The 27,134-nt window shown below is 41.2% G+C and overlaps 1 protein-coding gene across 1 annotated transcript in view; it reads right to left on the reverse strand.

Moving 5' to 3' along the window:
* LOC310927584 (cadherin-18-like) overlaps nt 1-27,134 on the reverse strand; it is a gene marked incomplete at both ends in the record, with an annotated part of 99,019 nt that overhangs the window by 55,310 nt on the left and 16,575 nt on the right. Inside the window, 2 exons of the mRNA XM_083889905.1 lie at nt 3,598-3,717; nt 13,279-13,573. Coding sequence (XP_083746031.1) covers nt 3,598-3,717; nt 13,279-13,573 — 415 coding nt within the window. The remainder of the gene's footprint in view (nt 1-3,597; nt 3,718-13,278; nt 13,574-27,134) is intronic.

The raw sequence follows: 27,134 nt of genomic DNA on the forward strand, positions 1-27,134 counted from the left end.
CAGATTAAAAGTAGTCAAGGTTAACTGATGACGAGTTTCCATGGCGACTGACCGAAAAAAGACGCGTGACGTCGTGTTTACGTGACTCCGGATTGTTAAAATGAGTCTCTAAAGTAACGCTAAACATGACGTCGCATGGGTCTTTTACCGGTCAGTCGTCATGGAAACGCATTAATGTGCGTTAATGTTGACCTCGTTAACGCGCCCAGCACTAATTAACCCTTTAAGGTACCAAGAAAAAAGCAAAGGAAAAATGATTTCTTTGTATTTTTTATTATTTTATTTTATTCACTTATGATAACAATAACGAAAATCAATATTTATTCATTCATTATTATTATTTTTTTAAATTAGACCCTACAATATATCAGATAAAATATTTGCCTCTACCAAACGGTTGAGACGTCTTTTCATAATAAACCTGATTGCATAATTCATAAAGTACAACATTCAGAACAAGTCACATTAAGTGTTAGCGAGTTCAGCTTGATGAATTTTTCAATGAGATACAGTGACTAAAAGTGTGGTCGACCAAATGATTGAGTCGTACCTTAAAGGGTTAAAAGCAATACAGATGATAAAAGTAGCCCAATGCAATGCCACAGTTGCAATAAATAGAATAAATAAATGCTAAAATAACCCTGCATTTCGCCCTATGTCATCTGAGATTGGAGGATAAAGCAGTAGAAGATGGACCGATGGACACCAGAAAGCAGAGAAATAGAGCTTTGCAGCCGTATACTTGTTTTAATTACGATAGAGCGTCAGTGGCTTCCATGCAACGACCGCCCCAATCGACGTCGGCTCATTCCTAAACGGTTGAATAGCTGCCAGATATTGAAAGTGAAAGTTATCTTGGGTAAAAAAAATATTGTTCTTTCTGCACGAAAGAAGGTTTTTTTTTTTTTTTTTTTTTATTAAAAAAAATCCATATTTTGACGGTCATAAAAGGACCTTATCCTTTTTTTTTCCCCCTCCAGAAGCAGCAAACAGATGTACAATAGTATCTATGCCACTCAAATGGGGACCATAATGAGTGCTACTTAAAACAGGGAGTCACAGTTGCTCCATCAGTCTCACTCACACACACACACTCACACATTCTGGCTCCAGATAATTCCATTCAGCATGAATGGAATTATCTTTGAAAAGCACTCCGAGCACGTTTGAATCCCCTCAGAGCGCCGTCTCCATGGCCCCTGTGTTTCTGTTCGCTCTCTTGTGTCTTTAATGGACGCACTATCGCGCCAGGGAAAAGCTTTTGTTTGGGGGGGGGGGGGGGTTATAAAGAGAGAGAGAGATGAATTCATACGGAGCCTCTTTTGCTTAATTAAGTCTGAGTTACAATGCATTCACTTCACTGCGGCGCTGCTGAAAATCACAGTAATCAAATGAAAACCGTAATTAAAATATTCACAAAAAAATATAATATTCTCCCAACAGGTCGTACTGTATATTGTAAGGGAAATAACACACTGCATTGTGGCCTTTGAGGCCGCTCCGTGTGTGTGTGTGTGTGCGCGTAATGGAAGGTAATTTTGACTAATATACGCTGCAGTAGCTAATAAAGTTAGAGTAAAATACTGAGTGGGCGGAATTGCCTGTAGCCTCTTGAACCAGCAGACACAGAACACAGAGCACAAACTCACTCGTATTTAATGTCCTACAAAAGTCGCAGGCTTTTCATGTCTTTATTAAAGCAGAATATTTGTTATTTGTTGACCATTAACCCGTGCTGGACAAACTCAAGGCCCGGGGGCCAGAGGTGGCCCACGACGTCATTTTATGTGGCCCGCGAGTGATTAATTGGTCTTAAAAATCTGTGATAAAATAGGTCTATGCTGCTTTAAGGCGTGCGTTGACCATAAACTACATTTCCCACAATGCATGGCGATTGGGTTACCCGCAAAGTGACGGCATCCTGCCACTAGATCGGAGAGTATCACTGTATATGCAAATATATGAAATTGAATAAGAAATAAATACAGAAAGTTATTTAGCAATAATGTTACAGAGTAGTTACCTTTATTTTATACCATTATATTTGGTTACATGTAGTTACATTTATTCTGTGTGACAGTTACACCTGGCCCTTTGAGGGTAACAATTATGCTGATGTGGCCCTCAGTGAAAACGAGTTTGACACTCCTGCACTAACGCGATGGTGAACGGCGTTAATGGCGTCAACGTTAACGCACACGCAAAATGCATGGAGCGTTTCCATGATGACTGACCCGGAAAAATATGTGCGTGACGTCATGTTTACCTGACTCACCGATTGTTAAAACGAGTCTCTAAAGTAACGCTAAACTTTAAAAACAGAGGCACATCAGCAACACACATACACGGTACACGGGTACGCTGGTTATTTGTTAGCGCTGCTCTTTTTGAATGTAGGTGCGCTAACGGGCGCAAAAAAGGAGCTAACGCAGCTAACTGGTCAACGGTGCCTGGACTCCGGTGCCGTGGCACATAAACACGACGTCACGCGCATCTTTTTCCGGTCAGGCGTCATGCGTTAACGTGCCCAGCACTACCATTAACATTAATCAGGGTTAAATGCTAACCCTGTAATCCAGGTGTAATGTGTATAGGTCACATTAAATACGCTGTTATTATATATATATATATATATATTTGATTTATTTACTTATCTTCTGTATGGATTGTAAGCTTGGACGGCTTGGACAGAAACTTTAGCTGGAAAAACACCTTAAGTGAACCTTTACCACTTTATACATGCATCTGCTACTGAAACTTTAAGGATTCACGTTGGGGAGGAAACACACAGTGTATTTTTTTGGGGCCTGCAGCAACATTTAAACATTGTGTTTGAGTTAGTTTTGGACTTTTATCAAATCCAACTACTTTTGCAAGTACGATTCAATCAGTGATGGATGACAATTATTCAAATCTATTAAAAGAGGAAAATTGCAGTGTGCTTTAATCACAATCAACCTCCCATGATTGCCCAGTATTCATCGTGTCATCTTAATCGTGAGAGAACGGGAAGATGATTTTTTTTGGTATCGACCAATAACGTATGAAAATTGAGAAAATGATGAGAGTTGTCCCGGTTATTATTTGCTTGATTTCAGATTCATTGATTTATTTTGCATTAATAAATTATCTTGTGACTGTTGGGTGTACGTTCCTTCCACATTAAAACAAGCACTTTTACTTTGAAATTCTGTGAAATATCATCATGAAAATGATGGAATAGTGCGATGATGTTAAGCTCATCTTTAAGCCCACCCACAACTGAACAGTTGTTTTAACAGACACTTTATTCAGGCTTTACCGAAGCTCATGTCGTCATTTTTTTTATTCACAAATATTTCCCCCTATATACACTACTCTATATCTGTGTCTGTTCTTTTCAGAGGAGAAATAGAAATATGACGAGCAAACAAAAACCAGCAGGGTTTTTTAAAACTATCTGGGGTTATAAACTAAATAACTTTCACACTTTCACCTAAAAACAAAACAGGTGCAGGACGTCACAGTTCACGGGGGAAAATTGCCGCCTCTGCAAAGTTTGTCCAGCTCAGTTTTGTCGAGCATTTAACACACAACCCTAACCCTAACCCATTTTACCTGTCTTGGGGTCGACAGAGAAGTACGGCTCTCCCTCCAGAATGCTGTAAACTATCTTGGCGCTGTTCCCGTAGGTCGGGTCGTCGGCGTCTGACGCCGTCACCTGGAAAACGGAGGTTCCTGCAAATAAAAGGAAAGGCAAGTGTTCATTAATTAATTAATGAAGTAATTAAAGGTGCATTATGTAATAAATCTAAAGCAACTGGCCACAAAATCCTCCTTATATGTCACAGAGACTCAGGAATAATGTTCATATAACAAACTGAACTCACCAACAACAACAGTACAGACAAAATATTTGCATTATAAAAAATATTTTGCAGACTGCAAATCATGTTTATGTTTTGAAATCATGTTTTGGCATCTCAGAGTCTCAGCTGCTGAGCAACCACGGGTTGCCAGTTATGTCAGAAAACGAAACCTAAAAGACCTCGGTATTTTGAATTTGAATGTAGTAACTGTTTTTGGCCACATTCTTACATATGGCACCTTTAATTAATTAATGAAGTAATTAATTAATTCATGGAGTAATTAATTAATTAATTGATAATGTCATTCATTCATTCATTCATTCATTCATTCATTAATGAAGTAATTCATTCATTAATTAACAGATGTGGTGCATCTGCACTGGCCGCAAATGGTAAATCAATACACATGAAAATAACAACAGATCACAATGATCCTGTGTTATTCAGCCAAATCTAACTAATAAAAAGAGCATTACTGTAAGCTGTCAGGGCGGTTGTTATCAATATTTAATAAGTGTAGAGCTGAAACGATTATCGATGAATCGATTATTCATTGTTTCAAGCTTCTTAAATGTGAATATGTTCTTTGTTTCTTTGCTCCATAAAACCATTCGAGAACACTGATCAACACTTTTTAACATTTTCTGACATTTCATGGACCAAATAATCAACAGAATAATCAATTATTAAAATAATCGTTAGCTAAATCCATTAAAAAAATATGCTACTGATGATGGCGTTGCTGTCTCTCCACAGTTCACCAAAGTAAAAATAAGATATGCTGCATAGAGACAGAGGGAGAAGGGAAAACCACTCAATGACAAACACACAGATTTGATAATAACTAAACCAACGTTGGTGTGTTTCACTATTACAGCGGCTCAAATGTATCTGGAGAGAAAGGATAATAATCAGCTTTATACGACACGTTTACCTCAGAAGAACCGATTGTCTGTGGTGAGGCCGACTCAACTGCTTGTTTATTTTGCCAGCAATGAAGAGCGTCTTTGTCGAGCTGCGAGGAGGACGTTGTTGCCCTATATATATGTATATGTGCTGCTGCTAGAATCATGAATCCATCTCAGAGGTGGACATGTAGTCAGAAGATGATTTCATGTATTAAGAAGGGCACAAGGCTGCATCGTGATCAAGAACAACGACTCAACATCGCTGCTTGACCTTTTGGTAAAAGAAGGTTCCACGACCAGTATTTCTAATTTCGTTTGATACTAAGCTTAGCTGACTTTACAGGGACTGAAGTAGAGCTGACGCAATTACTCGAGCAAACGATTATTAATCAATTACTAAATTAAATGTTAAGGCTCACATAGAGTGGTCATGTTGCACATATATGTTAGTTATGGAGGTCTACTTACATACATTAACTTGTTTTTATGGTCAAAAACCTCCTAGTTGCTGTAAATGAGCCGATAGAAATCCTCTTTTCTGACGCTGTTTCCCAGCCGCAAGATTTGAGACTCAACTCTCACCTCGGCTTCCCAACTGTCTTGTGATTGGCCAGTACCCGGAAGTGACATATTCAGCACACCCGCTCTCAGAAGCGCAGCTCCCCCCTCTGGAACGGTGGATGCACTGCTCCTCATTATCAAAACATTGTTTTAACAATGTTTAAAAAATAGCTTCTTCACGACTCCCCGCCGCAGTCCCTTTGACGACCTTTGACCCGGAGTCAGACCCAGAGTCAGAAGACACTGTCGCTCGTGAAACACCTCCACAACGGACGTTATTCTTCTTCTGCGGTTCAATGTACGCAACCGGATATGCCCCGACTAGTGCCCGGAGCAGGACGATCTGCTGTTCAGGAGAACCGGTGTTTACATAACTATTACGGGATTTTCAGAGATCTCGCTGAGCCCCGAGATTACAATAAACACAGCGTTCTCAGCAGTGGCTGAACTGTTTGTTTCGAAACTTCAGGGCTTCATAAACAAGGTAATGATGCTGATACACACCAAAAAAAACAGCGTTAATAGGAACTTCCGGTCTAGGTCCGCTTTAATGTCGCCGCTCATGACTCTTCCAGTGATGTCACTCTCTGACCAATCAGTGGCTGGCTAAAAAAAAGCACCAGGTACCAGGTTTGAAACACCGATGGAGCAAAGTGCAAAGAGCAAATGGAGTAAAGTCGGGTCGAGCGGTGGTAGAGCTGCACCGTGAGTTAACTCGCAAACTCTCTTTGACAAGCGCTGACATCAGTGTGTACACGAGTAAACAAGCACAGAGTCAAATTTAATTTAGGCCGCTTGTGTTCGCCGTTGCAGCTGAATTTCAATGCATTTTAGCAGAAAAAAAAGCACATTTGCTTCTCATTAATTAGTTACGGCTCTGTTTAGTTCATGTACTTCAGGGCCAGTGCGGCAGAATTAACCAACCCTGAAAATTAGGAGACGCTAAGTGGAACTGAATCCATCATTAATTTGATTATTTTCTAACTGTTTTGACCTGTCAAAATTCACATTCTCTCTCATCAGTTTTCCCTTAAATCTGTGTTGTCCTTCACATTTGTTTTTAAAAAAATTTATAAAGAAACTGGTCCTTGTGTCTATTTTCTAACTTAGAAAAAAAAACACCAAACACATAAAATCACAAACAAGCCCAGATGCTGGGCGTAATGCCGCTGTCACCGCCGAGCCTCTGTACTCTGATCAGCATCTGAAATGAAAAGCGAGCCGCGATCCGTTTTCTTAACGGTGCAAAAATAAATATCTTGTTTTTATGCAAATGTGAAACATGCTCACGCCTAAATACATGCTGTAGCATGAGCCGCAGTGAGACACAGTGTGTGCTGTCAGCGCTGCTCTTGTAAAGAGCCACAGCCCATTAGCCTGACCATGTAGCAGCAGACAGGTGAAGCCAAAGCTTTTATCCATTCTCATTCATCATGGCTCAACCTGTGCTTCGTTTATTCACATGGAAAAAGGCAGCAGAAGATGACGCATTTATATTCAATTAAGGTTCCAGGAGTCTTTAAAACACTCCACTAGCCAATGTTTCTTTTGTTAATTAACTATATATATATATATATATATATATATATATATATATGTATATATGTGTGTGTGCTTGATAATTAACAAACAAATCCTAGTGCTTCTGTTTGCAGATTCTCCATCCTGGATTTACGCAGATCAGGGTTTGCAGTTTAACTGGAGAATCTAAATTTAACGTTGGTGCGAATGCGACTGTGAATCGATAATTACCGTGCCTCTCACCAAGCGTTCGATAGATGACACCCTTCGTGATCTCAAAGGTGTCTCCAGATAAGTGGCATGGCGGCTTAGAGTGGTTGGCACTGTGTTGGTGCTGGGTTTGAGTCCTATTCTGGGACCTCTCCCATCACAACATATGGTCGGTTCCTTGTGACCTCCAAATTTTGTTGTGCGATTTTGCCTGTGTAACGACAATGAGCATACCTTCTTCCACTATACTAATGCTCTTCATTTGCTAGGTTCCCTCAACTCTTCTGGGCTCTAGAATGGTTCGATTAATGGTTGAATTGTCAAATGTTCTGTTTCAGATAAGATATCCGTTTTTAAAAATGAATGGGAAGTGTCCATTTTGTGCTCGGTTAAAAATGCATGTAGATATTTTGTAAAATTACAACTTAGTTTAGGGCTCATCTAATATTAACTTGAAACTCAAAGCATCTTTTATTCAGTGGTCAATGACTCACTCACTCATCTCCTACTGCTTCGTCCTCCACACGATGGTCACGGGAGGCGTTGGTTACAATCTCAGCTGACATAGGACTCAAACAACCATTCATTCACGCTCTCATTCACACGTAAAGTTAATTCCTATTCCTAGAATGTCTAGAAACACACACAGTTTCAAGTGATTTGTGACTTTCTAAATGCGCTCAGTGTTTATGCTACATACTGTCGCATCAAACATGTAACGGAGAGTACCAGCTGTGCTGGGCCTTATTATAGGACAGTTTATTACTCACCATCTCCTCTTAAATAAGTCAAACAAGAAATACTCCACACTGAGGCTTTTCTCAGTAATGTCTGCTTTAGGTCTGCTCAACCCCCCATAGTAGTACATTTTATACAGTATTTAGTGATGATTCAAGTACTGTACTTGAATGCCATCTCATGTTACAGTGTATTTTTATACTGTAAAATAGCAGTTGAATTGTTATAACCCTAACCCTAACCCTAGATTATACATTACAGTCTCATACACACTGTGTTACTCCTACGAGCAGTGAATGCCTTTGGTCTGGGACAAAGCCTAATGCTATAGCTTTTAATTTCAAATGGGCTCGACTGACAAATGGCTGCCTCTGTTAATAAAAGAGTAATCATCAGATACACATACAGGTACGTCATCGTTGGAAAGACGCTCTGAGAAAGTGGCATCCAGCAGATGATGTGGTCTTTGCAGGAAACTGAGCAGCTGCTATAGCTCAACATTTGACGGAATTTATTGGTTGAGTTGCTCCCTTTAATCTCCACAGTCAAACATAAAGTTTCCGAAAAGGGACGCTTGGCAGCAGACTGTTGGTATGTCAATATTATGTCCCTCTAGTATGAACATTTTCTGTGTCAACATCAACAAATGTGGAGCACGCCATGTTTGAAACTCATGGTTCACTTGGGTCCATTATTGTGTGAATTGTTGTTGTACCATAGCTAATATTGTACATGTTTGAGATTGCTCGTGTTGCATTTCCTTGTGTCGTCCTGAATTAGGAGCTCCCTGAAACCAGATGTCCTGAAAAGTGCAATAATTGCAAGTTATTGCTTTGCGTCTTTCTTTTGAATTTCCACTCCCAAAAGCTTTAAAAGAAAAAAAAAAATAGGTTGTGTCATGATAAGTGTGTTGGCCCAAATACACAGCCATAGCCACATTAACACTCAGTTCCTCACAGTATTTGGACAAATACAAGGCAAAGTGGAGGTGCTGCCATTTTCAACTCCAGCCTATTCAACCAACTCTAACCCTTAGATCAGTCTCCTCAATCAAAAGCCTTGTCTTCTACAGCAAATCTGTGAAACATTACAACCGTGAGCCTTGCTTCTGGCCCATTGTCAACTGAATCATCAGTAAAGCAAAGCGTTGTTGATGTTTTTTTAAATTATTCATATGCAGCATTCAGCAATTCTAGACTTGACAGCAACATAATCTCAATCTCAACAATTCGCGCTCCCGCTAGTGCTGTCCTGATTCTCAGAAAAATTAAGTTGAGGGCCAAGTTTAAGGGCTTTATCGCCCTCAATATTGAGATTTTCCGAGACCACCCTTGGGAGCAAGGGCTACCCAGAATGCATTGCGTGTTTTCACATAAGAAAGATGGCGTCAAAAGCAGCGAAGCGAGTGCAATTCAAATTAAGTATTTTCTTTGTTAATAGAGATATAAAAATTATGAAAACCATTGTATTATCTTAGTTTAGACCCATTTTATGGATTACTGACATCATTGTTGCGTAACATTTATTTTTATTTTACGATCTTTTGTCAATAGTCGGCCGGTGTGGACACGCGATCGTTTGCTATCATTTACCCTTCAATAAGCCGTGGTGTGTGGTAACTGTCAGCAGAATATGTCCGTGGTTGTGGTATTTGTATGAGTATCATCTTATAACTAACTGACAACCTAATAACTTGACTGAAATAAAATAATAAATAAATAATTGTGACGTAAATGTGTTCTTCTTCTTCTTTTTTGGAGTTGACAGACTGGACGCAGCTTTCACGTTATTCTGCCCCCAACAATCTGAAGACGTATCTGCATTTAAGGGGTGTCCCATTTCTAAGTGACAAAATAACCCTCAACACTTGGTTTTGAGGCCAGTTAAGATTAAGGGTTGAGCTTGAGGGTTAAGATAGGAATTGGAATTGGCCCCAAATTACACTCAATTCTAGTGCTGTAGTCAAGACCACACCAATAGAACCAAGACCAGGCCTGAACTGAGATTCAAGATCAAAACAGAGTGAGATAAATTCAAACCCATTATATGTATATAGTATATGGCCTGCCTGTCATGGTCCCTAAAGCCCAATTTATACTCCTGCGTAAAGTGCTCTGCGTAGCTACGCAGAGTCCTCTGCGTCGACGCAGAACCTGTCGAAGAGCCTCTGCGTCGTCTCCGGGTGCACGGAATATTTTTTAAGTGTCCGTCACTCCGTCAAGGGACTACGGAGACGGCAAGAGCTGCGATTGGTCCTCAGGACAGGCTGAGCTAAGCTGCTCTGTGCCGGCTCTCAGTGCGCTCCGGGCGTCCTGACAGAGGCGGAGCTGATCCCCGCCGATAACGCCGCTGCCGAACTATAAATACGTCATATCTTAACACACACAGCACATGTTTAGACTCTAAATGGCCAATTTCTCGCCTCAAATTATCTTAAAACTGCGTTCCGTGACACAGAAAAGTGAGAAACGGCCACTTTTTCAACAACAACAGTCTTTCTCTCTCTTTCTTTCTCGGACGCCATTGCTCACTGTAGCCAGAAGCACAACAACCTTGCGCAGCGACCCCTACTGATCGGGCGGGAAATTGCAGCGAGTGTCCGTCACCACGACGCAGAAGTATAAATGCTCGAGGCGTCTCCGTGGTGACGCAGACGGATAACGCATACGCAGTCGGAGAAGTATAAAGTGGGCTTAATTGTCTTGGTCTTGGGCACACTCTCGTCTGGACTGATGACTGTGAAGATGCTTTCACAACTTTTGGCATTAGAAAGGGCCTTAACTCGAGTCAGTCGACTGCAGACTGAGACGTTATTAGAAGAGTTCTACTGCTCTTCTACATAAAAAGGGGGGGATAACAAAAGAACGAATTCTGCCATAATCCAGCGAGATAATGTTGAAACATATAGGAAGAGCTTGTGTAATGCAAGACCGGCCTAATATTCATTTATACAGGGGATTACAAGCAGCTACAAAGTCTATTATAGAAGACTGAGAGAAACAGTCACAGCTCTATTGATCCATGCGATCTAATAACCTCGAGAAGTGATCATTTATGGCCTTTTAGACCTAAACCTTTCATTATGATGTTAAAACTGTACAGTATAATGGTAATTACAAAAAAAAAAAAAAAAACATGTTTATTTATTTCATTCTATATGTTTTTTTGGCTTGCTAACAGGATGTTGCACCGAGTCACTGCCCACAGATTGTGTCGAGGATAGTGATAGTGATTGTGATGTCTAGCATGGGTTAAATGCAGGGTTGCCTTTTAAAGACACATCACCGAAAAAGAAGTAATGACGTCCTTCTCCAGAACCTTGCCCCTCCTGCAACATCTCAATGACTCAGTGACTAATTTGCTGAAGTGTGTAGGACGACCCAAACACGAGTGGACAGACAAAAGGATGTTGGTCCTCCAACGGACGACTTCTTCAAAAAAATCCATTGATTTGTTTGCTTCTCCCAGTTGCTGGAACCAATGTGTCCACTACACAAAATCAAATGTGACCCAGGTCTTGATGCTACTACGACTACTGATCATATACTTCATGCAACTTTAGTAACTAAAACACATTTGCTAAATATCAAGCATGCATTAATGACACGGAGACTAAAGACGAAGAAGCACTGTTCTGGCAACTGAAAAGGAATTATAAATAAATACAAGGTTATAAATACTCTTGGGACTAATTAACTAATTGGTACACTGGTGAGAAAATAGTAAGGAAGTAAATGGTTTGTGTTTATATCGCACATTTCTAGCCTTGATGACCGCTCAAGGCTGCTTTACACGACACGTTTTCACACCCAGCACATTTTTTCACTCATCTTTCACACGCCGTCAAAGAACAACCTTCAAGTTAAAATTGAAATCACAAGCCCAGGAAAATTACAAAACCTAGGCCAAAATGACCAAACTTCTCACCAAGGATGAATAAAGTCAAAGAGGGGACGGCCATTTTAGATACTAAAAGATGCAGATAAAGCCGCACATGTTTATAATTCCTTTCCTAGACTGTTGCAGGTCATTGTCAATCTCGCCCCCAAACAAGTTTCTAAAGAGGACATCCATAATTAACCCAGAGGAACTCAGCAGAGCCCATGTAGTGCGGCAACATCCTCTTCTCCACCTGCATATGCAGTCGTGTCTCATTAATGCATAAACGTTGCTAACTTCTGCTTCGTCACTCTCCTCCTGTCAAACTCCGCAGGTATTTTGAGTGGCACTGGGCCAAATACTTTCTCCACGGGATGATTGAATAAAACTCACTTGTCAGAGACGGGAAGTAAAAGATGAGGTGTTGATTGTACTCCCTGGTGAATGATGGGAATTCAAATTATTATCTTTTTGTGCTGGGCACATTAATGGGCACATTAAAGCATGATGCATTTCCATGATGAGTGAGCGGAAAAAGACGTGCCGTTAACCGTTAACTCCATTAGCTGCTTTAGCACCTTTAGTGCCGTTAGCGCAGTTGAACTAGAGCGGTATGTTTATTAAAGGAGCAGCACTACAAATAACCAGCGTACCTGTGTACAGCGTAAGTGTGCCTCTGTTTTTAAAGTTTAGCGTTACTTTAGAGCAGCCATTCTCAACCTTGGGGTCCAATTGGGGTCGCGAGATGATTTCTGGGGTCGCCAAATCATTTTGGAAAAATATATACATATTTTTTTTTTTTTAAATCAAAATTAATGTAGCGTCCGATCAGACGTTAGAATGACGACGAGCGGTTGGGCAGAAAAAGTACACTGAAAACACCAGCTTTTCACCACCTGACCACATTGCTTTCCCGGCATGCGCACTTAACCTTACCCTACCCCCCTTATGTTTAAGACGGGGTTGAGGGGCACAACACAAGCGCTACACAAATGAAGACGCCATCTCACCCAGTAAAGATCCTTCACTCTGGTGGACACCTAACAAGCGCAGGTTCAAAAACCTGAGCCGTCTGGAGACACATCCGTGCCAGCGGAGAGTTTTTCCTTTTTTTGCCTCTCATTTTTATTAGCGCTGCTTTGATGGTCAATATTGGACTGTACAGCCATGTTTTTTAGCTTAAAATGAATTAGTACAGTGTAGAATAGTTTTTTTTTTTTTTTTAAATAGACAAAATTTGACACGTGGACCTTGACAATCAACTCTCAAAATGCCGTGTAATTCCCATCCCTAGTTATCATTTTATTTCATTAAAAAGAAAAAGAAAGTTTGCGTTATTTGCGGACAGCCGTTCATGTTAAATTGGGGGTCGCTACTCAAAAAGGAGAACCACTGCTTTAGAGACTCATTTTAACAATCAGGAGTCACGCTTGTCTTTTTCCGGTCAGTCGTCATGGAAACGTGTTGTGCGTTAATGTTGACGGCGTTAGCGTGTCCACTACTATTTAAGTATTATGTTGAGAGTATTCTATATTGGTGTACCATTTTTTTTTTAGATTGGGTACGGTTACAACTTTGCATGTACTAGACATAAGTCACAGTTTGTGTCTTACCGACATCGGACATCTCAGGCACCATGGCTGAGAACGGTCCTTCAGGGAACGTTGGGGGATTGTCGTTGACGTCCTGGACCTTGATGATGAACTCTGACTCCGTTTCCAGCGAGCGGTTCGTCCGGCGATCGATCGCCCGTGCGTGCAGGACATACTCCGACTTCCTCTCGCGGTCCAGGCTCCTGGCGGCGTGGATGTCACCTGTGGTCTCGTCGATGATAAAGACGGAGCCGGCCCCCTCGCCGGACAGGATGTATCGCACGGAGCCGTCGCCCTTGTCAGAGTTGGAGTGGAGCTGGAGATGTAAGGAGAAAATGAGTGAGAGGCAGTAAAGAGTGCGACAAGTACGTAATTCAGTGTAATAGCCAAGTGTCAGGATGAGTGGTCAGTTAATGGTGAGAAGCAGGCTATGGGTGATACAACTATCCAATCAAGCAGGGAGAAGCAGCAGCGGCGGGGCTGGAGGATTGGAGTGTGACAGGGCCGTGCAAGAGATCCAGTATCTGGAAGAAGTTACTGTCAAAGTAAATGGAAAAAGTGGAGTATGACGGAACACATTCTGCAGTATCTGCTCGGCTCAATGTGTCACCAAGCAAATTAAGGACGGAGAGGGAGCATCAGGTAGCTATCAGAGAAAAGTGAAAACCCCTCATAAATAGCACTTCATTATGATGTTTCATGGCAATCGACTTTCAAGCTTTCAAACAAATTAAATGCTCCCTTAATTGCATAAAGAACGAGTCTGTTTCCTGCAACAAGTGCCATTGTTGTGGCTGATTGCTGTCACACTTCACCACATAGGCCATGGATTATAAGGTAATCGAGACATGCCTTTTTTTTCCAGGAACTTGACTTTGTAATTGCCAATTACGCTGTGGAAAAACTCCTATAAAGACATTTAAAAGAGGCTCTCTGACGCGTAGGCTAGTTGGTGGAAACATTACGCAAATATGAGGCCAGGATGAGGCACAAACCTTGGGTTAGGGTTGTTTTCATGACTTGAGACCAGACGTACTCGACGCTTTCTTCCTGGAAGTGTGTGGTCCCCAATTAGTCGTGTAGTATAGACTAACTGTGGTGGGTCGAAGGCTGTGAAAGTTGTGTTGTGTGACATTAGACTAACCCAGCAATCAGTCATAGATATACTAGCTTTCAAAAGTTTGGGGTCACGATAACATTTTTGTTGTGTTTTCCATTAAAGTCACACGTTTATTCATCAAAAGAGTTGCAAAATGAATAGAAAACCGGCACAACTGTTTTCAGCTGTGCTAACATCATTGCACAAGGGTTTTCAAGGGTTTTCTAATCATCCAATAGCCTTCTAACGCCATTAGCAAAACACAAGAGAACACTAGAAATGGGCTTCTATACACCTATGTATATATTCCATTAAAAACCAGGTGTTTGCAGCTAGAATAATCGTTTATCACATTAACAACAACACTAACGGTAGTGTATCTAATATGAAGGAACTATGCCTATGACTGGTACAGGTATGTTGGACTTTGGTTCTCCTGGCCACACGTTACTGTTGAAAACAAAATAGCAACGATAACAAACTCATAGCATCTTAAAACAAAAGTTTTTAGACAACGCTCGGTTGTCTCAGTTCAGCAGCGTGGGCGGCAATTTAGCTCAGACATTACCATAGATGCTGAGACTGCAGCGCTGCTAACCTGGACAAAGCCATAACTTGACTTTGGCTGCTGTTGATACAAAAACTCTCAACCCTCAGCACTTTCCAAACACAACAGACTGCTAAAAACAATAAAGAATCAATCTGATGGCTTCAGGGATTACCACATTTTAGGATTTTTATGTCCCATTGTAAGACAGAGTACTCTGTACCCATCGGTGTGTCGGTTTTCTGTGTCCAGGACTCAATTATTTCGCTATATTTACAATCAATTCACACCCCATCTATGACTTTGGATGTTTCTGAGCTTCAGTGTAACGCTTTCTTTTACAGTCCCCTAATTACCAGGTATTTACCTGGTAAATTCATGGTAACACCAATGTGTTACCAATGGTAATAAGAAAGTAAATACAATGAAACTATGGCCAACATACCGGACATTTACCTGGTAATTCGATCTTGATTTACCATACATATAACAGGGAAATACTAACCTGCTTATTACCAGTGTTAATTTTCCAATAACACAATTTACCAGATGAATACATAGTATTTCCGCTGTATTGACCCACTTATCACCAGTAGTTATTACCAATAATGCTTTATAATTTACTGGGTAATTGCCCAGTTTTTTGGCCATGATTTAATTTTTCTTAACTTTTTATTACAGGCTAATACCTAGCAAGACATTTGTGTTACTATATATTTACTAGGTAAATAGCTAGTTATTAGGGGACTGTAGCTACCTGCTTATTACCAGCTTATAACCCAATAACACTCTATAATTTACTATATAGTTACCAGGAAAATACCCAACATTTTGGCCATAGATTAAGGCTGAATCCCAATACCACCCCTTAGCCCTCCCCCTTCCCCCTACCCCTTGTTTTTGCGCGTTCATGTGAGGTGTAGTGCTGTCTCATTTCTCATAAGGGTTAAGGGGTAGGGCCAAGCCGTAGGGCTACGTAGCCCTCGAAACGAAGCTTCCTCAGGACCACACTTGGAACGGAGGGCTTTGAGGAATTTCGCAGCTTCTGCCGCGTCACCTGTCAGCGAAGTTTGAAAGCTGGCCGTTAAAGACTCGCACAAATGTATTTTCAGTATTTTAATCACGACAGTCATGTGTAATGATTGTATTGTGGTCTTCTTCAATTGTCAACGGTGTTTCTGAATCACTAGTCAAGTTTGTTTTGAATTACTAGCTAGTCGTAGCCGATGCTATCCCGGCGTTCCTTTCGTAAGTGGTTAGCTAGCTGCTATCGCTATTTTTTTTTAACATTAACAAATAGTGCCGGAGTGCACAGTTACGTCTTCAGGACAGAACAGGAGATTCTGTCCCCGCTCTCCTCCGCTCTGTCTGCGAGCAGCTTTCTCCCTCTGCACCGTGTGTGTGTGTGTGTGTGTGGCTATGATAATGCAGCGGGTCTGCAGTCGCTGTAACTGTGTGTGTGAACACTCCTCACAGCGTCGCCGCCGATGTCGTTGGTTAGCAGCTGACAGTCGTAAAAACAGAAAAATAGCCCAGGCAACAGACATTACTTGTGAGGACGGCATTTTTGGATTGTTACATCAACAAGCATCGCATCGGCTTGTTGATGTAGCAGTCCGCGAGCGTCAAGTCCGGACGACGTGATGACGTAATGGAGGTGTGTCTCATTTCTTAGGGGAACGTTCGTACCCCTCGCTCCCTCAACTCTGTTTTGAGGGCCAAGGGGAACTCTGACAAAGGGGGAAGGGGAAGGGGGAGGGCTAAGGGGTGGTATTGGGATTCAGCCTAATTGTACTTACCCCCTTATTACCCACAGTATTTACCCAATAACACACTATAATTTACCATATAGTTGCCAGGTAAATGCCCAGTATGTTGGCCATAGTTTCATTGCATTTACTTTCTTATTACCATTGGTAATTACAGAGTAACACTTTTAGTTTACCATGAATTTACCAGGTAAATACCTGGTAATTAGGGGACTGTAAAAGAAAGTGTTACCATCGTTTTGTGTATGTTCAGGTGAAATAAAAAGCATTATTTGGCTGAAAAAGATTAGTAATGACCTTACTTTAAAATGTTGACACCTTATCAGAGCTCATGAGATCAGCGCCTCTCATTATATTAGAACACTTTTTTTTTACATGCGTGCTGGCAGCTCTGCAGTTGCTTTAATTTCATTATATCTCTTTGGAATTGGTCTTGGGCAATTAGTTATATGACCATATAAATGTTTAATATTACTACACTAATATAAGACTATATTACTTTTATAATTAACAATGGATCAAATGACTAAAATGTGTCTTATCCTACACACGGCAATGATAATCCAGCCTCCCTCAGTACAACAGCATTATCGCTCGTGTCAGTTCTCTCGTCTAGACTTGAACCAGATATTATAAATAAGGTAAAACAATCTTGTAAATTAAAATCGTGCACAAAACACAGCTGAAAGTCTTATGTGCGAGAGTAGAACAGCTGTGCAAAGCTTTTACATTTTCAGTTAAATACAACTTTTTTCCTTTTTTTAATACATTTTATATAAATTTTTCAGGGCAATGTGAGTTAGTATTATCAATAAAATCCAGAACATCCAGTTGAGAGTGTGTGTTTCTCCTGCTGCATTCCAACATTAGCTCACTCAGACATTAAATAAAGATTAGTCTACAGCGCTGGCAACCTTTGGCATGCATGGTCTTTTCTTTTCCTTCCATGTTGATTTATTTACACCTCTTTTTTTTACTTTTCACACTTGTAGACACTCCAGCAATCACTCAGCGTTTCAAGGAGCGTGCTTGGGAGGGAGGTGCAGATTATAATTCAGACATTGAGGAGCTTGATAGATATGCCAACATCCTGCACCCTTCCTCTTAACCTACTTTTTTTTTTTTTTAAATCATACCGGAGAAAACAAAGAGGCAAAGACGGTGAATCTGACAGTCTGCCCCATAAAATGAAACGGTAAAGCGATAGCAGGGGTGTGATGGACTGTGCAGAGAACAGAGGACGCAACTGACGGTATGAGGCTCCGGCGATGCAGTGTGAAGACAAATACAAATCCATTTCCCTGGCATGAAATAAAACATTTAAAGGAATAAGAGGAGACCGCAGACGACAAAAAACAAGAGGGGAGGAGAATAGAAATGCAGTGGAAATGGAAACAACGGCGTCTCCAAGCAGAGGCTGGTGTGGAAAGAGTAGGGAGTGACATTTTGAGGCTAGAGTAACCCACCCCCATGCCTGTCTTCCCAGTTGGAAGAACAAAGGCCCATGATGTTGTGAAATATGATTCAAAAGACATGTGGGGGGGGGGGGGGGGGGGAGTAAGTGATGGTTATTCATATAAATAGGTTGATTCCCTTCAGGTGGGATTTACAGAACATGCTACACGAAGCTCCATCACTAAAGCTGAGAGTTCGGACATGCGGAGGTGCCAGTTTTTAACATTAAAACACTCTAATGAGGCCTTTATTTGTTGCATTAATCAATCCTTAGCTGCGAAAAGCCTCAGAACTTCATGTCACGATGAGGACGACAAACTGTTGCTGCAGATCCTTCAACGGTGGGACCGTTTCTAAGACAGCACCGTTCTCATCAATGATTTGAATCATACATATGACACGTATTTAAATATTAAGGCGACTGTCAGTATAAATCTGCGTCTATAGATTTGCTCACCCCTGGTGATCACAAAGACACAAGGTGTGATCTTTGTCTCGGCGAGACCACTGTTGAAATATGAACAGTCGCGTACAGAATGGCATTTAACAAAGAAAAGCCATTTCTTTTGAAGAGAGCACAACTGACTCACACCCAACAAATACCAAGTACTTCCAAACTCCTAGCTTCTCTCCTGTAGTGCAAAATGTGTTCCTTTTTCACTAAATACCCAATGGCAAAGGGCCCACAGTTGGTGTAGTGGTTAGCGCTCTCGCCTTTGCAGCAAGAGAACACCCGGGTTACTGGGTTCGGTTCCCGGTTGGAACAAGGGTCTCTCTGCAAGGAGTTTGCATGTTCTCCCTGTGTGTGCGTGGGTTTTCTACAGGTTCTCCGGCTTCATCCCATAGTTGAAAAACATGCAGAAATGGGGATTAGGTGAACTCCAGAGTCCTGCCGCCCTATGTCAGCTGAGAAGGGCACAGCACCCCCGTGACCCTCCGGTGCAGGATAAAGTGGTAGATAATGGATGGAACGGACCCAAAGTGAGGGTTGTTTGACATCGTTTGATCACCAGTAATGCAAAAGATCACCAGTAATGCAAAAGATATCATTAAATATATCGGTAAAAAAACCACATAATTATTTATTGTCTTTTGCTGCTCTACTGTAGCCACTCCCCCTCTCACACACACAGCACTATGGACTAAGTGGCCGTTTGTTGGCAGAATCGAATCCACGGGTAAAAAGTTAAGCGGGTGCAAGATGTGTGGGTGATTATTATGGTCTGACCTTAATAATAAAGGCTCCCTGAAGGCGGTGTGCGCTGAAGCAAATTCCTATTCAGTTTTTTTTGCATAGATGGTAATAAATGTTTTGTAATTCTGATTACAATGAGTCAGCGGATTTGGCAATAACACACCAACAAACACAGGTATGCAGTGGCTATTCAAAACTAAAAACAGACTTTGCATGGACAGAAAATGTCTGAATACGTGATTTCTTTCAGGAAGTGACTCCAATGGTCTCCAAATGAAGTGCAAGTTTCTGGACTTTTAGTATAATGCAGTCAAAGCGGAGGTTGTTGTTCGAGCACAACGCATCGAGCACAATCCAGTTTACTCTGCATCTCGAGTTCTTAAAGTCAGTGCGGTACACGGCACAAGTCATGCATACTTTAAACAGAAATAGGTTTGTACAAGGATTGCACAAGTCAAACACTCTTTTTCTTCTACAGCAGTCCACTGACAGAAACTACAATATTCTTTTTTCGTAAATCACAAACTGATGTTTTGGGCCAGAAAGTTGGACTCAAAAGAGAAACATGGTCCAAATGATGTTTACTTTTTAATTTTTATAAAGCCATCACAGTATGAGACTATATGCAAATGCACATCTTTGTTGAATGTGTCTTTGACAAGTTTGTATTTCACATGCTTTAAATCTAAATCGAGCAACGCTGGAGACTAAGGGTGAATTCCAATTCCTTGCTTAACCCTTAAAAAATTAAGTTATGGGACGAGTTTAAGGGCTGTATCGCCCTCAATATTGAGATTTTCCGAGACCACCCTTGGGAGCAAGGGCTACCTAGAATGCATTGCGTGTTTTCACATAAGAAAGATGGCGTCGAAAGCAGCGAAGCGAGTGTGATACAAATTAAGTATTTTCTTTGTTAATAGAGATATAAAAATGATGAAAAACATTGTATTATCTTAGTTTAGGCCCGCCGTATCTGCATTTAAGGGGTGTCCCATTTCTAAGTGACAAAATAACCCTCAACACTTGGTTTTGATGGCCAGTTAAGATTAAGGGTTAAGATAGGAATTGGAATTGGCCCTGAGTCTGCATTAAAAAAAAGTGTTTTTTTTGTTCATAACAACTAATAAACACAAAATATTAAAGAGAAGACAGTACTGAGCGATGCTTTCTTGTTCCCAGCCGTTAATTGCTCTGCTGCATGTTGCGTTAACTCCTAGATTTCTATTTATGAGGAAATGAGATCCAATTTGTAATAAACCACAATCTTCCCTTTAAACTACAACAATAGACACAGATACAGTAAATTATCCACAGATGAAAAGTAGAGAAATCGTGTCCCCGGAGGACGATGCGAAACAAGTCCACACATTCATCACTCGCAAAATTGACTATTGCTACTCCTCATAATTAGGACCGTTCAATATTTGTTTGGAAAGCCACCATTGTGTCCAAAAAAATACAGCAGCGTGAGCACCGAACATTGGAAAATACATCACATTACTGTGGTTTGAGTAATACGATCCTGAGTGTATACTGTAGCTTCAGAGAGCTCATAAAAGCTTATTATCCTGAAAGATCACTTTGCTCTCCAGACGCAGACACGTCCTTATCGGCATCATCACCGTCATCGTCGACGTTTGCTGCTGCCTCGGGAGGACAATGGCGGAAAAGACTCAGACGAGACGAAGCCCAAGCAAGACTTTGAATAAACGTTTCAGCCTCTGATGAAGAAAGATGAAGGGCTGCGACAGCAGTGTGAGGTAGCATTGGTGCAGCAAGAAATGAATGAGAGAGGAGAGTTTATCTAAATGGACCTGATAGTGGTCAGGCTTATGGCGACCACATCAAAGCCTCATTTAGAACAAGCAGACTGACAGCGTTTTAAATACAACAGACATTAAACTATTCATATATTCTCCCTAAGCCGAACCCATCAATGCAAATGTCCTCCCACACCTCTCACCCTCACAGTCAGCCGGTCTGATCCCATTTATTTTTTCTCTCCAGTGTCACCTCGGTGTGTTTTGCTGTTCAGTTTCTCCCTGTAACAACGTACCATAAATACAGACGCGTGTGATCACGTGCGGTGTGTGATGATAGCCAAAGTTGAGTCTAATGTAAGAATACCGTACGATCGACAAGTAGCTGAAAGGCTGCCGCTGAGCGGTGCGGGCAAATGTGCACTGCTATGATTTAAAAAGGACCATTGGGTCGGCTAGCTCAAACGTGCTAGGACGAGTTTGTTCGAATGCGTAGATTAGCCATTCTTGCTTTTCCAAAATGGCTGAATTGTGGAGGGGTGGATTTGCAATCATGAGAGCAACACGTTTGAAAAATCTGAAATTTAGCATTTAAGACAATTTTGGCCAATTTTCCTTAAAAAAATTCCCCCCAAAATCCTCAAGAAACTTTGGAGTAAGCTTGGTGAGTGTGTCGAGCTTACTCTGTCGAGGATTTATGTCTGACCATGACCTGCCTTCTGGGGGGCGCTATAGAGCCCTGGGGCTATAAACGGTTTCCTGTCCTATATGCCACTATCGCATTTTCTGCCTATCGGACCTCCGTGCAAAATTTCCAGAGTTTTCATGCACGTTAACCCCCGTCAAAAATGAGCGCAACGTCGGAGAAATGCTAAGGAGTCATTGGCGGAGATGACCTCAGGTCACGTGAAGTGGGTGGGGCTTAAAGACATGGAAACTCCGCCTTAAAACGTTAGTATTTCAATGACCTGGAAATGAGTGTTGTGATTGTGCTGCAGTGTTTTCTCAAACTCATTATTTATCCTTTTCCTGCTTGACCTGCTCACGATAACACATCACATGACCGAGTGAAAGTGCTGTGTGTGTTCATATTCACAATTTTCCCAGATACTATCATCATCATCATTAGCCTGCCGCTGTGTTTATGAGGGAGGAAAAAACAAGCTTTAGTGAGAGCAAGAAAGAGAAAGAGAGAGAGAGAGCGATAGATAGATGACCCAAATGAGACTCTATATTTCTGTGGTTATGAAGAGCGAAATGAATCATACATCAAACAGATATCAGCCTTCACCAGCTTGTCAGACAGAGAGAGTCGGCCTAATCGTGCCTTGTTCGACTGTGGCGCAGCGCTCTTGCCACGAAATATCAGGATCACACACACGCACATACACACACACACACACACACACACACACACACAGTGCAGCGCTCCTTTATTCTTGGCAGAAAGTGTATTCCCTGAACAGGATATCATTACTTAACTCATCTCTCTCTCACACAAACACAGACTTCCACATTGGCTGCAGCTCTTGTTTTGATGTTTTGGAATCCACAGAAAACTGTGGCATGGAGCCAGCGCTGGATTCACAGCACAAACACAAAGTCATGTTTCATTACAGGGACGTGCGCCCGTTCCCTGACGACTCACTCGAACACAACTTCAACCTTTCAGTATTATCATTTCACCCCTTAAATGCAGTGTTTTCATGTCGTTCTGCCCCCCCCCCCCGCCCCCCGTGTTATATATATAGGAATATTAACGCTGAGCTATTTCACTGCAGAGTCAGAGGCGCACAGAGCTGTTTCAGGTAAGCTAAGGTGAGCTAACGTCTGCGACTTGTCTGCCTCTGTTATTAATAGCCATTGCAGTACAAGTGCATTGTTGAACCTCTGTAATGGTTAAAGTCAAGGCAATAAAGAACAGATTATAAAGCCACCATGAGACAAAGAAACCCGCCATTAGACTCCGACAGACCTGTGTCAATGATATAGGTCAGGTTGATTTGGAAATGACTCATTTATCTCCAGCTCCACGGCTCCATTACAGCCTCTCATATGAACTCAACCCGATTGCATTTCAGCTTCACAGTTGTCCCAAAATCAAGGCTAAAGCCTACGTAGAGTTGGCCGAGCCTAAATCAGGCAGACCTCACACTTCATCTTGTGGAGCTGTTTCTCGTGTGTTTTAGCTGATTTTCTTAGTTAGGGTTCGTAACTAGCGTTAGTAACTAGGGTTTCTTAAGGTTAGCAACTAGGGTTAGTTAGGTTTTGTAACTAGGATTAGTAACTGTGGATTGTAACTTGAGTTAGTAACTAGGGTTTGTAAATAGTGTTAGCAAGGGTTAGTAACTAGGGTTAGTCAGGGTTACTAACTCGGGTTGGCTAGGGTTAGTAACGGGTTCGTAACTAGGGTTAGTTATAGCAACTAGAGTTCATAACTCGGGTTAGTAACGGGTTTATAACTGGGGTTACTCACTAGGGTTAGTTTTCTTATGTATTATTGTTTTAAAATGCTTCTTTTATTTGTGTATTTTAGCCCTCATTAGCCACACGTTGATCCACCCTGTGGTTTTATATCAATATGCTTCATAACCCTAACCCTAAAATGGATGGAAAACCACCGACTAAAAAAACGAAATCTGAAACTGCGGCAGCCAAAAGAGACGGTCAATCTTTATTACTATTATACTAAAAAAATATGGTTTATCAACTTCCTTGTGAGACGTGTTCACAAAGGTAAGAGGGCCGATCTGTTCCCATCCAAAACAACAAGCACTTGTGAGCGCCCATGTCGGTGTTAAAATAAGGATGTGTCCAGGTGCACTGTGAGCACACTGATATTTCAACAGAGCAGAAAAAAAAAACTGTCCAAGTAAGCAACAAAAACCCGGGGAGGCAGTGGTAAATAAATAGTTTGCTTTGCTGTTATTGCAACATTACATACATGGGTACACATTACTCTCACAGGGACACTCAGCAATAATGATAGATTTAAAAAGAAAAAAAATGGCAAACGATATGAACAGTTGTGGGGATACACACACACACACACACACACACACACAAAATAAACATAATCCCTTCCCTCTGCAGAGATTTGGCCTCCTCTCAAAACTCCTGCCTTTTGATACCAATCCTCCAAAGTGCAAGATTGGTTTAAGACTGTAATTGGTCTTTTACATGTTGTGCTTTGAATGGTTAAGGTAACAAAATAAAACGGACTACTTTCTAATATCACACACACACACACACACACCAAAGGGTATACTGATCTCCCATCATCATCATCATCACCATCCTCATGCTTGTACTGTACTTATTCTTTATCATCCATATTATTCCAATCATACCCTCTTGGACCAGATTATCTGGAGTCTTTAAAGTAGGGAATAATTGCTCAGGAATGGTCAGTTTTGTGATGAAATGACTTGCAGCATAAACAAAGATGACCATATATGACAATTTTGCTTGTTAAATGGTGTCAATTGAAAACCAAAAATCCAAATCAATCCAAAAAAAAGTGTCAGTATTGGATCCATGGAGATGTTATGTCGTCCTTGCGAACTTGCGATCTCTCACTCATCGCGTTTTGTTTTGGAATTATTTCACTAAAACACCGGCGAATATTAATTTATAGAGCAATTCTCATGTCTTCTCCCCAACGACTTGTTAAATGTAATCAATTGGTGGAGCTTGTCTGCCTGAAACTGGCAGATTTTTAATCACAGGTATGTATCTCTTAAGTTGAAATCATGTAAATGCTAACGTGACATACTTTACATTAAAGCAGAGAACTTGCCCTGAGGCTGAGGAATAAATAGCAATTCTGTAAAATTCTGGAGTGACGTTTGTACGTAATCTACATCCCCCCAACCCCCCTACAGTAGCTTCCCTTCGCTTCAGGCTCGGGAAGCTACTGTATTTCCTTCTTTTGTGCACTTTGATAGCATTTTTAATGATTCACCTGTGGGAAGCAAGAAAAAAATAAATACATCTCGAAGGAAATATATGCCCGACCTCATATCAGAAATACATGTTTTCATACTTCATATTCATCAAATAGGGTATTTTTTGTTGTGTAAGCAGTGCCCACATGTCATAACATTGGCTTCCTGCCTTGCTGTATTTTATGGCAGGTAAGCATTTTTTTTTTTTTTTTTTTTTACTGCAGCCGATCATCTGTTCACTGGCAGGAAGAGGCCGGGTTTAAAGGAATAATGACAATAAAGTCAAGGGTCAGGAAAAACACATAAACATACCTATATGGAAAGTAAACTGTGGGCTATATAAATAAAGATTGATTGATTGATTGATTGAAAGTAGCTCTATACTGAACAGAGTTTTTTACTTTTGTGATAATAATAATAATAAAAAATAAAAAAATACAACCAGGAGTACATTTTAATGCATTACATTCACTTTATTTTGAAAAGTGCTTGTTAGGCATTTCTCGCTTCATTCTAATTGGCTGTTGTACTTACAGAGCGGTGGATATAATAAGTCTCTTTGCTTTGCTCACTGTACATTTGGGAGTGGATTTCAAAGTTGTACAGATGTAGTCTGTGTACATCTGCACATAGATTTTTCCGACTGTGATTTGTGAATTTTGCCTTTTTTTGGTATGAGCAAAGCCTCAAAAAAATCGAAATATTGAAATATTATCTGCTGTACTCTGATGCAGACAGATGATATGAATTATTTCCTACATTATTTGGCAGTCTCGGTTTCGCCGCAGCATCAAACAGCACAACAGACTCCGAAAAAGCAGGATTGTGACACATTAATGTTTGACATTACAAATCCACGCTGACATTCACAAAGTGAGTCAGAGTGCTGCGGAGAAAGGAAGCGAGAGGGAGGAGGAGGACGGCGAGCATTCAGCGCTGAATATGGAGTCTTTTAATTCTTTGACAGCCTAATGGCTGAGGATAGCTCCTGACTGATGTTTGCCACGGGCCGACACGCACTCACTCACAACACCACGGTTACGCCACTGAAAAGCAGCGGAGACAACAATGAGGAGGAGAGTGGTGTTTTTGCTCAAGATAAAGACGCAGCCATGTGAGGGATCGAAGGAGGTAGTCTCTGAAAGGCAAGGGGCGAAAGCTTATTTAGACATGGGGATGAATAACCAACACAGAACACGCTCACTGTTCTGACCCCCTCTCACTCACTCCATCACTGTTATTTAATGACAAAACAACCTTTTTTTTTCTGTTAAAAATGACTTCAAAAGTCAACTTTTGCTGGACGTGCCGCATCAAGCGACTCCTGCATTAAATCTACAAGGACTCTTAGGTCCAGTTTGTAACCCTAACACTAAAATGGATGGAAAACCACCGACTGAAGAAGGGAAATCTGAAACAGTGGCAGCACAAAGAGACAGTAAATCCACTTCACTTTATTACTATTATACTATACTTACTACAAAATATGGTTTGTCAACTTCTTTATGAGGCGTGTTCACAAAGGTACGAGGGCTGATCTGTTCCCATCCAAAACAACAAACACTTGCATATGCGCCCATGTAGGCACAGCATCTTTGGTGTTAGAATACACTCACTATTCTGACCCCCTCACTCACTCACTGTCATTTAATGACAAAACAACCTATTTTTTGTCTGGACGTGCCAAAGCTGCACCAAACAACTTGTGCATTAAAGCAGACCTAGACCGGAAGTTCCAATTAACGCTGTTTTTTAGTGTCTATCTGCGTCATTACCTTGAATCCATGAAGGTTCAAAACAAACAGTTCAGCCACTGCTGAGAACGCTGTGTTTTTAATTGTAATCTCGGGCTCAACCTGGTAAGGTTACGTAAACAGTTGTTCTCCGGAACAGCAGATCGTCCTGCTTCGGGCACTAGTCCGGGCACATCGGGTTGCGTACAACCCGATGTGCAGAAGAAGAATAACGTCCGTTGTGGAGGTGTTTCATGAGCGACAGTGTCTTCTGACTCTGGGTCTGAATCCGGGTCAAAGTCATAAAAGGGACTGTGGCGGGTAGTCGTGATGAAGCTATTTTTAAACATTGTTAAAACAATGTTTTGATAA

Source organism: Microchirus variegatus, assembly GCF_963457635.1.
Source record: "Microchirus variegatus genome assembly, chromosome: 5".
NCBI classification, from domain to species: domain Eukaryota; kingdom Metazoa; phylum Chordata; class Actinopteri; order Pleuronectiformes; family Soleidae; genus Microchirus; species Microchirus variegatus.